The sequence below is a fragment of the Hylobates moloch genome, unplaced genomic scaffold, assembly GCF_009828535.3.
Source record: "Hylobates moloch isolate HMO894 unplaced genomic scaffold, HMol_V3 SCAFFOLD_4, whole genome shotgun sequence".
Lineage (NCBI taxonomy): Eukaryota > Metazoa > Chordata > Mammalia > Primates > Hylobatidae > Hylobates > Hylobates moloch.
The window spans coordinates 33,689,623-33,705,453 of record NW_026652279.1 but is presented as its reverse complement, the minus strand read 5'-3'; the positions used below and the strand labels follow the sequence as shown (position 1 = coordinate 33,705,453).

Here is a 15,831-nt window from a genome sequence, read left to right as displayed (position 1 = left end):
CTTAAAGAGGCAGGCAGGGCCAGCCATCGAAGCTAGGCCCTTCACCCTGCAGGGGGAGTAATACAGGTTGGGGGCTATGGGGGGTGTTCTAGGTCACCTGTGCTAAAGAAATCCTTGGAGCAGGGCCGGCCAGGGCAGCCTAGAGAGGGGAGGCTCAGCCTCTCTCACCTACCCTTCTGTATCCCAGTCTCGCCCTGAGGCTCTGGGCACCTGGTCTGCCTGGAGCCACAGAGCTCAATGGTCTGGCAGCCATTCACCCTATGGAGCCAGGCTTCTCCACTAGTAAAAAATCATGACTTCTCAGGACTGTGTGAACATGAAGGAGGAGGTGAGGGTCTGGTGCTTAGGACAGTGAGTGCTCTGCAATACCTGCTGGCTTCCACAGCAAACTTCTCACTGTTACCACGCCCCAGGATGCCCTCTTCACCTCCCCAAGGCACCACCTTCTCATGGGTCTCACCACAGCCCTCTTTGCCCCTGGCAGCATGCGCAGCTCCACCCTAGTAATTTTCTGCAAAACAAAGGGGGTCCTGCCAGCTCTTACTCAGAAATCTCTTTTAGGTCCACACCACCTGCAGGACAAAGACAATACCCAACCTTAGCATGTTAGCTGGCTGGCAGTTGGGTCCCAGGACATGGCAGGTATATGTGCTATATGTAACATGCTGAGTACTCCACTTGGCACAGAATGGGCCCTGGGTAAACAGTGGGTATCATCGGTACTATTTATTTGGACTTTCCTCTGGAAATGCAGATGCCTGGGTTCCCAGCTAGGGTGATAGCAGACGCCGTCCCCCTCCCACAGTGGTGGGATAAGGCCAGGCGTACCAGCCATCCTGGGTCTGGCACCCACTGGCGCCGGTCAGGGAAGGCCTTAGGGCTGGGCCACAGGAGCTGGCAGCATCGGCCCAACCAAGTGTAAACATGCAGACGCCATCAGGAGCACTCGCCAGCTTTGAAGTCTGAAGCGGCGCTGCCTCCTGGCTCCTGGCTATGCCCCACTCCACTGCCGACGGCTTGTTAAACGTGCTGGCCTGGGGTGCAGGCTGGCTCATGACCTGCCTCTGGCACAGCTTGGGCCCCATCATTCTCAGCAGGGATGCTCTGGCAGGCTTGGTGGGCCCTAGCGGGTCAGCTGCAGGGCCCCTCGCCCTTGCAGGAAGCCATGCTGTGGTCTGGCTGGCCACTCAGCCTGTTCTGCTGGCCCTCGCTCCCCTGGGTCCCTGCCAGAGGGTTGAAGGCCACATTGGCTCCCAGGCTACTTGAGAAAACAGGTTCCCCTGAAACAGAGGTTGAGAAGCTCTTTCCCCAGGGAGATGATCAAATGGCTGCCCTCGTATTTTGGTCCCAGCCCAAATCCTCAGCCGGTCTTCTGACTTCCAGTGTCAGGGTGTGATAGCTAAGTGTCTTGCTTGGCTGCTGGCGTGCTTGTTCACCTTCCTTTGAAAATTGCTTTTTTGCCCGTATAGAGACACAGGGTCAGGACAGCTTGACGTGCTGGAAAGAGCCAGTTCTGGAAACTGATGGACTGAGCTGGGCACAAGCTCGATGTGGCCGTGGGCAAGTCAGTCTCCCCCAGAACCTGTTTCTTCTTTAAGAGCTGGTCAGGTGTTGATGAGACCTGGGCTACTTCAGGGCCTCTGCTCTTCCCACCACACCAGACCATGGCCTGCACTGAGGAGGAGGCACTGTCCGTGGGGAAAGTTTTCTGATGATACTGGAACAACACCATCATCCTAGGGCCCCTTCCAGAATTTGTCAATCTTTGTGGCTTTCAAGTGGCCCAGAAGAGTTAACACCTCATTTTTAAGGAACTCATCCATGATCAGGCAGCCTCTGAGTTCTTCCCATTCCTCACTGGATCCAAGGACTGCTGGCTTCTGTCCTCCGAGAGGACTTTGCTGGTGGGGCGGGTAAGAGGGAGAGAAGCAGAGAGCTGTGGGCAGCTCCAAGCATGTGGTTGGTGTTGAGTACATGTTCTGTTCTTCTGGCTTCTCTTGGGCAGATTAGATAACTGGATCTTGTCATTTCTGTGCATCTGAGATCTCCTGCACCAAATGCTGTCTTATTCTTCAGCTTCTCCCACAATTTGACATCCACTAATTGAGATTCTTTCCTCTGGGTCATCATTCTCTGTCAAGTCTTAGGTGTTATCATCAACATCAACACCCCTGATCCTAACAACAGCCTTTTTCAAGGAGGAAACTGAGTTTCAGAGAAGTCCCTCGCTCAAGGTCGTAGAGCTGTAAGAGGCAGAGTCAGGAGTCAGGCCTCCTAAGCCCTTCCTGTCCTGTCCACGTGGTTCTCCTCACCACAGACCTGGAGTCGGCACAGGGCTCCATTTCATGGCACGTTTGCCTGCCTTCCTTCGTATCACTTCTACAATTTGAATTAGAATGGTCACTTCACAGCTTGGGCAATTCCCAAGCCTCATCATGGGAGCCAAGCCCTGAAAGAGAGAGACACACACGTGTAATGACATAATTATGTGCACTGGCAGCCAAGTCCCTGCTCAAAGGCCAGGGACAATGGGGACCCACCTGGCATGTAAGCAAGCGCCTGGACTTCCATGTGCATGGTGACTGCTCCTTAGGAGCTCAGTCCCTCCAGTGACTGAAGGCTAATAAATAGAGCAAATTATTCATGCAAACAGTGAGAATCCCTACTTAGCGCCATTGTTGTAACTGTGCTGGCCTGGATTCAGCATTGTTCCCTAGAAGCAAGGCCTATTGAGCAGATCCCACATGCATTGCCTTTGGTTTGACGTCACAATGATTGATTTCAAAATGAAAACCCTCCAACTGTTCTCTGAAGGTCTTTCCTTATTGGATGTGCTTGTGTCTGATCTCTGAGGTCTCTTTCCTTTAGCTGGAGGAGTCTATAATTTGGTGAAGAACCCAACCATCACACACGCATGCACACACCTTCTAGTGATGGACAGGACAGAGCAAAGCCAAATGTTCCCCCATCTTCACCTCCTGACACCCAGGACAGGTCATGACCCCTGGTCTTCCTGAAGTTCTCCAGAGATGTAGGCCTCACAGCATCCTGTAGGAATGTAGGAGCTGTCTCCCTCTTTCTAGCCAGACTTCCTTCTGATTAAATGAGGTTTCATGCAGCTGACAATCACTGATTCCTCGCCCCCAGTACACACAGCGGTAATTTCTGGAGGTGTAGGTTTTGGAGATGCAAAAATGTGCTCAGACCAGCTCCTGCCTTCCAGGACTGCCTTCCTCCCCTCCCCCGATCCAGCTGGTGAGGCTGGCGTTCATAAGCCACTGCTGTGCTGAGAGACAGGCACACAGGCTTCTCTGTAGCCAATTCCCAGTGCAACCCTCTGTCCGGTTCTGAGGCCGGCAGTCTCTTAGAGGGGGCCTTCCATTAGTCAGCCATGTCTTCTCAGATCTGCAGGTGGCGGCCATTGAGTCTCGGGAGTGCACAGGCCCTGCATCTGCTGCCCCTGTAGTCCTGTGTGGTGTGTCTGAGGGAGTCCTAAGGGAGGGAGAGTGGTCTGCCCAGGGAGGCCAGACCCACAACAACTGTTTACAAGTGCTCCCCTGCACCCATTTAAACCTCCAGCAACTCTGTTTCCCCATATTATAGATGGAGAGATGCCTGCACCCACAGAGGTTAGGCCTCTGGCCAGAGTCCCTAGGCACCCAGACTTGGGATTTGAATGCAGGTGGTCTGGCTCCAGAGTCCAGGTTCTAACCTGTGGTGTAAACAGTGCCGTGCCTTTTCTCTTCTTCTGTTGTCTCCAGTGTGCCCATTTTTTTCCAGTTATGGAGACCTGTACAGTAAATCCTCACTTAACATTGTCACTAGCTTCTTGGAAACCACGAGTTTAAGGGAAAGGATGTATAACAAAACCAATCTATTTTTTTCATTCATGTTATAACAAAATAACTTTGATATATATTCAAATAACTTTGAATGAAGCAACGTTAAGGGCCTCCTGTACATTATTTTGTTTAAAGTAATAGTTTCTAAGAACTTATGATGACATGAAGTAAGGACTTTACTGGAAATTGAGTATTTGGAATTCATGGGAAGAGTAGTTTGCCTCTTGGCCCCTATAACCATAGGTGGGGAAAGTTTAGCCTCCCTCCAACAGCAGTGCAGTGCTTCTCAGTGTGGCAGGGGCTGACTGGGCTGGAACATCTTCCTGTATGGTGAAGTGTTTGGGCCCTACTATAAGTGCTGCATCTTGAGGGCCAGGATCTGCCCTCTTTCCCTCCTCTCCTCCTCCCTTCCAAATAACCTGGTGGGGGCTGGGGTCCCTGAACTTGGGGATTGTCTTCTGTAATGACTTGGGGTTTCCCACAGCTGGGACTAGCAGGGATGGGGCTGCCCAGTGCCCCTGGGCCGGACTTCTAGGCCCATTTGTGTCCAGCCAGTCATGACATGGCTCTGGTGAGCCCAAAGGATGGAGAAAGTCGTCTGGGCTCATTTGCTGCTGTGGCACCTCCTGGCAGACAGAGCCCAGCCCTTCCTGCAGCAGGAAAAGCACCAGCCTCTGGATCCAGACAGTCTGAGTTGGAATGGGGCATTGCCACACTCACTAGCTGCATGACTTTGAGCAAATCATTTCACTTTACTGAGCCCCCTGTTCCTGACAGGGCTTTCCTATGGGGACACCTCACCCATGGCATGGCTGAGGACACTGCCGCTCACCTGCTGCCAGGAAAGATGTGAGAGAGCAGAGTGCGGAGGATTGGGAGAGTTGGAGGGAGATGGGATTTACCTGCTGACTACTCTCTGCTGCTCCAGCCTCCCCTCCCCTGGGGCAGCCATGCCCAGAGTGCCAGTGTCCTCTGTGGGACCGACACAAATGCAAAGATCCACCCAGCTGCTGTGAAATGACAGTGTGGGGCCACTAGCAGGCAGAAGACGCCAGCACTCTCGAGACCACACGGGGTTCCTGACCGTGTGCAGATGTCCAGCTCCTGCCCTCACGGCGCCTACCCCACAAATGGAACTGCAGACACAGAAGTTCACAGGAGAGTATGCTTCACCCACTCAGCGCTATTGTGTCTTCTGGCCAAGCCGTAAAACAAGAGAGCAGGAGTGACAGAGACACTCCCTTTGAACTTGAAATCCTTTCTAAACTGCCACTCCAGCCCCAGAGGCCCCCTTAGAAGGTCAAAAAAAGCCCACTCACTCCTCACCTTATCCCGGATGCTTAAAACAATATTGTGGGAATGTAGGTCAGTGAACCGAGCTGCACCACACACCAGCAGGATTCCAGGGGCCAACCAGCCTGTATGCTGGCCCACTAGGTCAGATGAGAACATAAACAAGGAACGCTGGGAGCCCTCAGCTTCCCCTGGCCCTAGTCCTTTGTTTATGTAGCACTTAAACTAACTTTGGGGTCGTCTCTGTCTGGCATGAAAGCCCTGGAGCTTTTTGAAGTTCCCCTGAAGTTAATAAAATTAGTCTGCCCTCATTGCAAGATCCTGGCTTGGGGAAAGATGGATCCTCTGCTGTCTTTGTGGCATTTAGCTTTTTAAAGTTTAATATTTTATAACCAAAAGAAAGGAGGGGGCAAGGGAGAAGATGCAGTAAACATGTTCTGGAAGGCTAATAGGTAGCATGCCTGCCATCCCAGGCTCTGATTACCCTGGAGCCAGGCCTCCAGGCCCACTGGGAGGCTGAGCGATGGGCCTGCTGTGTTTACAATGAGGGAACCAGCACTGGGGACATGAATTGATCTGTCAGTGTGTTCTCCCAGGTAGACAGGAGGAAACTAGCCCGGGCTGGGCTGTTGGCTCACTCTCAGATGAATCGTGTCTTCCAAGGACATATCCACTCGAGTAATGTATTTCTACCCCCCAGCGTCTTCCCCTTGATGCCATGTGTGGTACTAGTGCAGTTGGCGTCCTCACACTCAGTGAGCGCCCGTTCACCAGGCCTGTGGTGGGTCAGGGCCACGGGAGGTGCACAGAACCCTTTCTTCGCAGAACTCTCAGTCCGAGGAGAAAGACAGATAGGTCAGCTGTCAGGGATAAGACATAGTGGCCAGGCTCTCAGAACAGAGGCATCTTGGCCTTAGTCCTGGGGGCCAAGGGGAGAGGAGGTGCCTGCAATGTCGGGGAAGCTGTCTGAAGGAGGAAATGCCCAAGGTGGGCCTTGGGTGGGGGTAGAGTCCCCGTTGCACAAGCTGGGACTAGCATTACAGGAACACCACACAGGCAGGGAGGGAGGCATAACAGAGGGGCGTGAGGACCCTGGGGGTGATAGATATGTTCATTAGCTTGATCATGGTGATGGTTTCACAGGCATGTATATGTATATACATATTTAGACTTATCCAATTATTTACTTTTAATATGTTCATGTTATTGTGTATCAGTTATAGCTGAATGAAGCTGTTTAAAAAAAAAAAAAAAAGGCCTACAGGCATGAGTGAGCCTTGTAAATGTACCAACAACTACAACCATGTATTCTCGCAACATTTACTCACACATTCAAGGAATAGATAGTAAGCGCCGGTTTTATGTGCAGGGAATGTAGCTATGGAGGAGAGGGTCATGTTTCTGCCTGGAGCTTGTGCCTGGTTGGAAGCAATAAACAAGTAAACAGATAAGGTCAAAGGCATAACATCAGGTGGCAATCTGTGCTCTGAAGATAGACAGGGCAGGATGAAGATTGGAGAGGAGTAGGGGCTGGAGTACAGGAAGAGGGAGCCATGGGCCACAGGGGACGCTGTAGGCACCAGGCCTTGATTTGAGCCTGCTCTGGGCCAGGCCCTGCTGGGCACCAGGGGCTGCACAGAGATGGGGAGCTCATAGGATCTGTCGCTGAGAAGTGCAAAGGCTGTGGGCTGTGGGGTGGAGGGAGAATTCTGTTATTTTCCTCTAACACATGTGATTGTTCACAGCTACAGGCCTGTTTCATGATAGGCTCTTATAGGAATAAAACAAGAATATTAATATCAACTTGTTGAGAACTTTCTGCTCTGCTAAGGACACCTGCTTGTATTATCCCTTTGGTCCTGGTGGGGCCTCTTACAAGCTGTCTCTCTGAGAAAGTTGTAAGCTCTTAGTCCAGGGACTGTGCCTTTTTTGTTTCTTGGCCACTGCAATGCTGGAGGGCAGGTCTTATATCTCAGTCAGATGTAACCCCAGGGCCTAGCTATGCAGAGGCCCGAGTAGTAGCTCTCTGGAGTGAACGCAATGCATGAGAACTCATGAAAGCTGCCTGGGTGGGGACAGGGGGCTGCAATTGTCACCCTTGCTGGACCAGAAGCCATCAAAGGAAAATGTTCTGTCTTTGGCGAAGATGTCAGGAGAGGATGAGTGGTCCGCCTGGTGTGTGGGTAGAAGAAATGTACTTCTTGGTTTGTTTTTACATTTTTTTTTATTATACTTTAGGTTTTAGGGTACATGTGCACAATGTGCAGGTTTGTTACATATGTATCCATGTGCCATGTTGTTTTGCTGCACCCATTAACTCGTCATTTAGCATTAGGTATATCTTCTAATGCTGTCCCTCCCCACTCCCCCCACCCCACAACAGTCCCCGGAGTGTGATGTTCCCCTTCCTGTGTCCATGAGTTCTCATTGTTCAATTCCCACCTATGAGTGAGAACATGCGGTGTTTGGTTTTTTGTCCTTGCGATAGTTTACTGAGAATGATGGTTTCCAGCTTCATCCATGTCCCTACAAAGGACATGAACTCATCATTTTTTATGGCCGCATAGTATTCCATGGTGTATATGTGCCACATTTTCTTAATCCAGTCTATCGTTGTTGGACATTTGGGTTGGTTCCAAGTCTTTGCTATTGTGAATAGTGCTGCAATAAACATACGTGTGCATGTGTCTTTATAGCAGCATGATTTATAGTCCTTTGGGTATATACCCAGTAATGTTTTTATATTTTTTAATTCTATTAACTTATTTGTAAATAGGTGATGCATTCATGTATTTCAGTAGCCAAAGATAGAAAAGGTGTACGGTGAAAAGTCCCCAGGCACCCTGCTCCCTTTCCTGGAGGCATCAGTTTCTCCTGATTCCTTCTGTGTATCCACCCCTGCCCTGCCCCCATCCATACACAGCCTGCAACATGCCCTATGCCTCACACTCTGCTTTTTAACGTGAAACACAATACTCTAGTTTTTGTATCTGTGCATACACACTGCCTACTCTCCTCTGTGGTCACATTGTCATCTCTGGAGGCTGTGTTCTACTTCTTGAACTCAGGCTGGACTTCTAAGTCATTGTCAGCTTTTGCTGCTGCAGTGAGTGATCTTGGGTGGATCTCCCATCCTCTCCTGACATCTTCTCCAGCAAGCACATTAGCGGGATGCATTCCTAGAAGTGAAATTGATGGTCCAGATGGTATGTGCATTGCTCATTTCCATAGCAGCTGCCAGACTGGTGGGCACTTCTTATCATGGGGCCCAAGTTTGCTACTGGAGGCAGGATCTACAGAGCAGGGGTGGGGTGGGGAGCTGGGTGGGGCAGGCAAGGCCACCTGGCCATGCTGCCACCCCAAAAGCAGTACCTGGACTGTAGTTGCCAGAGACTCAGAAGGGAGGGAGTGACACTTCCAGTCACTGATCAAGCTTCTAGGGAGAAGGTTCAGGATGAACATAGCTCATGGTGAAATCAGGGCTGCACCAAGCTGACTTTTTCACAGACATGTGTGTCCCTCCTCTTAGCCTGGGCACCCACAAAGAGACAGCAGTGGCCAACGTGGCCAGCAGGAGATATGAGCTCTACAAAGGCCTGGCCATGGCCAACAGGGGCCAGGGAAATGAGCAGTTCTGCCTGGACTGAGGGAGGGCATCATGGAGGAAGGGAGGTAGGGCTGTGGAGGAAAAGTGGGCCAGGCCAAGGCAGGCTTCCAGGCACAGCTAGAGTGAACAAGAGTAAAGCCTTGGGCCACCGTGCATAGGGGTGTGTGCAGCAGGTGGGAGACAAAGGCCAGGCTCTCAGGGGCTCCTGTGGGAGGGGAAACCAGAGTGAGGAGGCCAGTTCTAGAAGGCCTTGGATGCAGGCTCAGGAGTGGCCTGGGTGACTGTGACAGCTTCAAGGAGAGTGCTGCTGACTCTCTGGGCAGGTGCCCTGGGGACAGGCTGGGTCATTGTGGCACCCCACGGGTGGGGGGGGGCCTGCAACAGGGGCTTGAATTCAAAGCTACTTCTACCCCCTGTGCTCTGTGACCTTGGATAGATGATAGAACTCTGCCGTGCCTCCATTTCCTCATCTGTAAAGTGGCGCCACAGAGCTGCTGTGGGGACTGAGGTGCTATCTGTGGAAAGTGCTCACAGCGTGCCTGTTTTGAAGGGCCCGTTGTTACAGTGGCAGTTACCAGTCTCAGGTTTCTGCCCTGCTCCCATGCATTTCGTTATCTGTTAGGTGGGCTCATCACCCTGCTACCCCCAGGGTTCCTAGAGCGGGCAGCAGCCAGCCATGCCTAGGGCCCGGGAGAGCCGGGGCTAGGCACATAGTCACAGCTCTTTCAGTGTGCACCACTAACGCCCTTTCTCTGTGGCTGGGTGTGTGGGGACAGGCGATGGATGAATACAGTGTGATCGGCCGCTCCCTGTTCAAAAAGGAGACCAACATCCAGCTCTTCGTGGGGCTCAAGGTGCACCTGTCCACTGGGGAACTGGGCATCATCGACAGTGCCTTTGGCCAGAGTGGCAAGTTCAAGATCCACATCCCAGGTAAGTGCAGCCACTTCCTCCCTGTTTAGGGACACCGTGCGGGGCACAGAGAGATGGCAGAGGCGGTGCCAAGGTGGCGCTCCTTGGCTCAGGTTCCTAATCCTGCCTTTGCCAAGACATGGAGTGACTTGGCCTGCATGGCAGCATGGCCTCTGGCTGGGAAGCCAATATGGGTTCTAGGAAGAGCCTGGATGTGGAGTGAAGATCTGGTCTGAGCAGGGTCAAGATGAGTCTGAGTTCCCACTACACCATTTACCATCTGAGGGGGCCTTGGGCCCGCCCCTTGGTTTCTCTGTGGAGGCGGGAATAAGATTGAGCTTATAGGCAGTTTGGAGAAGAGTAGGTGAGGGAGACTGCTGGGGGCCTGGCATACCATCCTGGCATGTGGTAGGGTTTCCAGGGATGTGAGTTGTCACCCTCCTTTGCCCAGCACAGACCCCCAAGCTCAGCACTGCCCGCTGACTTTGTGCTGGGGCCTGTCCGTGGGCTGGGTCAGAGGGTGTGTGTTTGCTGCTGGAGAGCCCTTGGATTTTGTCCGTGAACTCATCCTTCAATCACTTGTGCATTTATTCAGCCTACACTGCATCATGTCTTCTGTGTTGCAGGCATTGTGCTTGGTGCTGGGGATATGGAGCTTACAGTTGTAGGAAGGTACAAACAATAAACATACTAAAGAAATCCCTGTCAGATGGCAGTAGGCACCACATAGAAAGATAAAGCAGGGACGGGGTGGAATTGCTGAGCATGTTGCTTTGGATAGGGTGATCAGGGAAGGACAGAGGGAGGGAAGAAGCCACATGGGTAGTCAGGGAGAGCATGCCACAGTGAGGGGGAAGTGAATGTAAAGGTCCTGAGGTGACAGTGAGCTTCAAGTACATTTGCAGGTCAGTTGTTTGGCAGAAGTGTGCTGAGCAGAGAGGTGTGCGGGACACAGGCCAGGGCTCATACTGTGCGCTGGGGACCGTGGGAAGGACCAAAGCCTGTGTTCATATGAATGGGCCATGAGCCACTATCTCTTTTTTAGAGACAGGGTCTTACTCTGTGGAATAGAATGCGGTGATGCAATCAAGGCTCACTAAAGCCTTGACCTCCCAGGCTGAAACCATCCTCCTGCTTCAGCCTCCTGAATAGCTGGGACTCAGTTGTGTGCCACCACCCCCAACTCCCCACTATCCTTTATACCCTGTACAATTGTACCAGATACAACTAATCCAGTTCAATTCTGTTGTATTTCATAATACAGTAAAAATTACGAAAATTTTCAAACATACAGCAAAGTTGAAGAATTTTACAGGGAACACATTTACCCACTCTTGATTTTCTATTGACGTGTTACTGTCCTCTACATAACTCCAGGACTTGAGGTTGATCCTGTGAGGATGGAAAGCTTTGGGGAGGTTTGGATCAGGGGAACAATCAAGGTTGGTTTATGACTTCTTGTGTCAAATCTCCTAAAGAGAAGGTGGTGCTCTGGCTCCAGCTGGAAAACAGAGACCTAGCTGCCTCGGTGCTCACAGGTGGCATGAGCACCCTTCCCTCTCCTGACAGCCTTGCCAGGGAACCGTTTCCTTTCAAAGTCCTTCCACTGCCCTGAGATAGCATCTGCCTTCTCATGAGCAAGGGCAATGGTCACAGAGGCAGTGCTTCTCCAGGGCACTTTGCTCCCTGTTTGCAGCCCCTAAGGCCTCTGTCAAGGTGGGGCTGGGGCAGGGGAGGCAGAGGCACCCAGCCATGGGAGGCCTTCAGCGGTGAAGCTCTAAAATTCTGTCCTGTCCTCCCCACTTCTCCATAGTGGCTCTGAGTCCTCACCTCAGCCAAACAGGAGTCTTTGTGCATCCCTTCAGTTTGGCTGTGGGTTGTCCTCAGAGACTGGAGCCCACAGGGCCCCTCTCTGGACTCCAGGGAGCATGCAGGGGGCATGAGCCAGACAGGCCAGCATCCAGACCTCAGTTCCCGAGGGCTCGTGCTTACGCCTGCCCGGGCTATTGTGAGCTTTCTGGGAGGGAAGGATCCCGGGATTCCTCCAGCTGGGTCGGGGGCCATACTGCGGAGCACTAATCCTTCCCCTAAACAGCTCTGGGGCCCTACTGGACCAGGCAGAGGGAAAAGCTCATGGTCTTCTCCTTTGAGAACTGCTAGGATCACGCTGACTTCCTCTGAGCTCCCTTCCTGTAGCCCAAGGCAAACTCAGAGCTGGGGTATTCCCAGGGCAGGCAAGAACCAAGAGGAGTCTTGTTTGGGGTGCTGGGGTGGGAGTGGAGGGAGCCTCTCTGGGTGCTGGGGTGGGAGTGGAGGGAGGAGGGGTGTAGGGACACTGCCTTAGTCCACCAGAGTTCACATTCCTTCATCGGGTCAGTGTTGACTTTTTAGACTGCCTGCTTCCTGTTTGTGGCTTTTAAGCTTTTTATTAAATATTACTGGTCAGATTCCTCCATCCCACCCACCACCTTCCATCCCTCCCACCCCCACTCCCTACTGATTCCTCCCTTTTAACCTTTTTGAAGTGCCTTAATTGTGAAAGAATCTTCAGGAAGCCTGAGCCATCCAGTGCCAGGTGAAGGGAGAGAGAGTGCATTGCTAGCTGCAGCCTGGACATGCATGGTGGGGAAGCCTGGGTTTTGGTGCCATGCGAGGTAAGGCTCCCAGCCTGCAGCTTGTGGACAGGGCTGGGTTCAGATGCACTTCATGGGCCTCGCTGCCGGCTCTACAGGGCATCCAGGCTGGGAAAGGCAGAATGAAGAGTCCCCTGGGTTTCCTCCCATCAGCCTTTCATCTTGGGTTGCAAGGTCAGATGCCAGGAAGGCCAAGCAGGTGTTGAAAAGGCCAGGTGGCAGGTGATAGGGAGTGGTGGGGACTATGGTGACCTGGAGAGCTGCTGTGTGGGTCCTGCCAACTCTTCACTATATGGGAATGTAGGCCTGGGGTCTCATTTTATCTAATTTTATTTTTATGTAATATCTCCTGATTAAAACTACAACTGCCTGTGCTAAACAAAGCATGCCTTTGGCCTGGTTTGACCCCTAGCAACTCGTAAATCCTGTTTGAATTTTAGAAAGGACACTTGGCCCTCAGGTTCATGAGGTGAAGCTGAACCGTAATATGCAAACAGTATGTTTTAAGGAGCCACAGACTCTTGCCTCAGAGACAACGGTCCTGATGCTAGGGCTGTTGACTCCCAGAATGTGCTATGGGAAATCAGAGGGCTGGGGGATGGCCCCATCCTTCCTGATACCCAAGGAGCCTTCCCAGAGAGTCTTGGGGGATCTCAAGGTTGGAAAGCCCCGTATTTACAGAACATCTCCCTTCAAAGACCTTGCCATTTGCAGAACTGTACTTCATGGGAGGATAGGAGGCCTGGCAAGCTGCCAGTAGGAACCTACTGGGGAGTTCTGCTGGTGGAGAGAGAGTAGTTGGAGGAAGGAGCTGGACATGGAGGAGGTTCCTGTCCAAGTCATAGCATCACTTGTAATTCCCAAGGGTTGTAGGGTGGAGTGGGTCTTGTTATCTCCATCTCACGGGTGGGAGCCAGGTAGCAGAGAGCCTGAGGGCTTTGCCCACAGTCTGTCTGTGTCACCCCGCCCCTCTCCATCAGCCCTGTTGATGCCCCTAGAGAGCAGTCATATCTTCAAAGAGTTTGGAGCTGGGAGGCCCATGTGGTGCTTGGAGAAGCACTGTGCCTGGGAGGCTGCCCTCCCAAAGCTCATCTTGGCAAGCCGTCTGTCCCACCGCTGCCACCCTCCCCTCTGCCTCAGTGTGCCAGGCATCAGCACTCACTCACAGAGGCAGGCTGGATGGTGGGTGGGACAACAGCTTCCGCAGCCCCTCCTGTTCCCACTTTGCAGGGAGAAAAGAACACCTTGATGACTCCCAACTAGAGAAGAATCATGTGAGAAGCTGAATAGACTTGTTCCTAATGACAGCTCTGAGTCACTGGGCATTTACTCTAGGACAGAAAAGGACACACATGTGCCCATGATCTTATCTCCTGAAACAATGCTCTGTAAATCCAAAATCTCCCAGGGCTGGGCTGTTGTTTTGTGTACATGCCAAGATGTGGCAAGCTTTTTGAATGGCCCAAATTCATGATAGGTGGCCCCTCTCCCACAGGGTGCTCCTGAACCAGCTGATTTGGGACAGTTCATGTGTGTGTCTGCTTTAGCATTGGGGGACACGCAGAGCTTAAAGCCTTGTTACTGGAAAGCCCCAGGCCCCTATTACCACTCGCATGCCAGTGTGTCACTGATTCTCACCAGGTAACAACTGACCATGGAACAGAGCTGCAAGTGCTTACCTCATACTAGCCAGAGAGCCGTGATTGAGAACATAGCCCACTCAAGGCCACAGCCGCGGCCTCATCCTAGCAGCAGGTGCTGCTCACGTGCTGGGAGCTCAAAAGGGTACTCATATCTCAGGCACTTGGTCTTGTGAGTAGTCGGAATTCTCATTCAAACCCTAAAATAGAGATCGTACTTTTGGTGATCTTTAATAACCTTTTGATTATTACTGATCACAAATTAATGTACTCCAGATGAGAAAAAGAAAAAAAATTTTTAGAACCATACTTACAGTTAAGACCCCAGAAGGAGCTTCTATTTACTGATTATCAGGGGGAGCCAGCACTCAGGAGGAGGAGAAACAGTAAGCCCCCAAAATGTGAGCTATGATGTATAGCAGTCGGGCTGCCCACTGCCCCCAGCTGAGGAGACTGGGGCTGGCAGGATGGGCAGTGCAGTTGCTGGTGTTCCCATTGCAACAAGCACCTCGTTTCACTGCACAAGCAGACCATTTCAAACTGCTCTGCTGCGTGCCAGGGCGAGGATAGTCCGTGCCCAGGGAGGTGTGCCACAGAGGTGGGCACTCAGCGCAAGAAAGCCAGAACAAAGCAGACACTTGGGCAAAGGTAGCAAATATCCGCACCTGAGATTCGAACCCAGAGCACCTCACTCTCAACCACTCTGCTCGAGACTCCCCACACCATGGTGCTTTATAGGCAGGGCTGGGGGTGAGGCACGGAAGCGCATCTCCCTTCCTCAGGGTGTGCAGGAGAAGGGAAGGATTGGTCATTCAGCTCAGTGGGCCCTTGGACAGAGGGCCTGAAATGACTACCGTTTGGCCCCTGGGAAGAGGGAGTCAGGAAAGCCACTGCTGCTCACCTGTGAAGGGGGTCCTGAGGAGGGCTCCTGGGCCATCCTGCACCCAATGCTGCCCCTGTGCCCACCCCCAGGGCTGCAGGGACTGTGACTCTGAATTATGCCCATCAGTGTGCCATGCAGAAGGGGATGGATTTACATGGAGTAGGAAGTGTTGCTTGCATAAATGAATAAATGAAGGAGTTTGGTGGAATAGACTGGACTGGAATGAACGAATGAATGTACCCAGGCCCATGAGGGCCACTCTCAGCTCTGTTTTCTACAGCCTCACAGTGGAGGCCAAACAACCTGGTGCTTTGTGTGCCACAGCCTTCCCCAGAACCTCAGCAATGTGGGCGGACACCAACCTCATCAGACTCCCTCAGAAGCTGCTGCCTAGGAACAGAGCTTGGGGGACGGCTCGAGTTTCCTGGTCTTTAAAATAAGGAGGCCAGGCACAGTGGCTCACCCCTGTAATCTCAGCACTCTGGGAGGCCAAGGCAAAAGAATTGCTTGAAGCCAGGAGTTTAAGACCAGCCTGGGCAGCAAAGCGAGACCCCATCCCTACAAAAATGTAAATAAATTAATCAATCCAGGGTTTGCCGGTCCATTTAGCTCGGCAAACCTAGTTGAGGCTTAGAGCTCGGGCGGGGGATACTGAGATCCTTCTCAGAGTCCTGTCCCAAGGTGCTTTCCCTGTGGGACAGGCAGAGACATAAGCAGCCATTCACAGTCAGCATGGCAAGTGGCCACTGGGACGTGTGGCCGGGAATGGGGGAAAGTGGCCATCCTGAGGGGAGAGCCAGAGCAAGCTTCCTGGAGGAGTAGCCTTCTGAGCAGAAGGGTGAGCGGGGAGCAGAAGGCTGTGTAGAGAGCTAGAATCAGATGTGTGATGTTCGCTAGAACCCTGTGGCCAGTGGTCGGTCCAGCCTCATGGCCAGGGTCAGGAAAAGGCCAGGACAGTGGAAAGACCATGGGATGGGAAGTCGGGAACCTGGCCCTCATACCTGCCCTGAGCTCCAGTTCC

At 52.3% G+C, this 15,831-nt stretch overlaps 1 protein-coding gene across 2 annotated transcripts in view; it reads left to right on the top strand.

The window, feature by feature from the left end:
- The window catches only part of EEFSEC (eukaryotic elongation factor, selenocysteine-tRNA specific), a 256,687-nt gene that overhangs the window by 196,863 nt on the left and 43,993 nt on the right, over nucleotides 1-15,831 (top strand). For both annotated transcript variants that reach the window (XM_032149870.2, XM_058437362.1), the window contains exon 6: nucleotides 9,519-9,675. In XM_032149870.2, coding sequence (XP_032005761.1) covers nucleotides 9,519-9,675 — 157 coding nt within the window. The remainder of the gene's footprint in view (nucleotides 1-9,518; nucleotides 9,676-15,831) is intronic.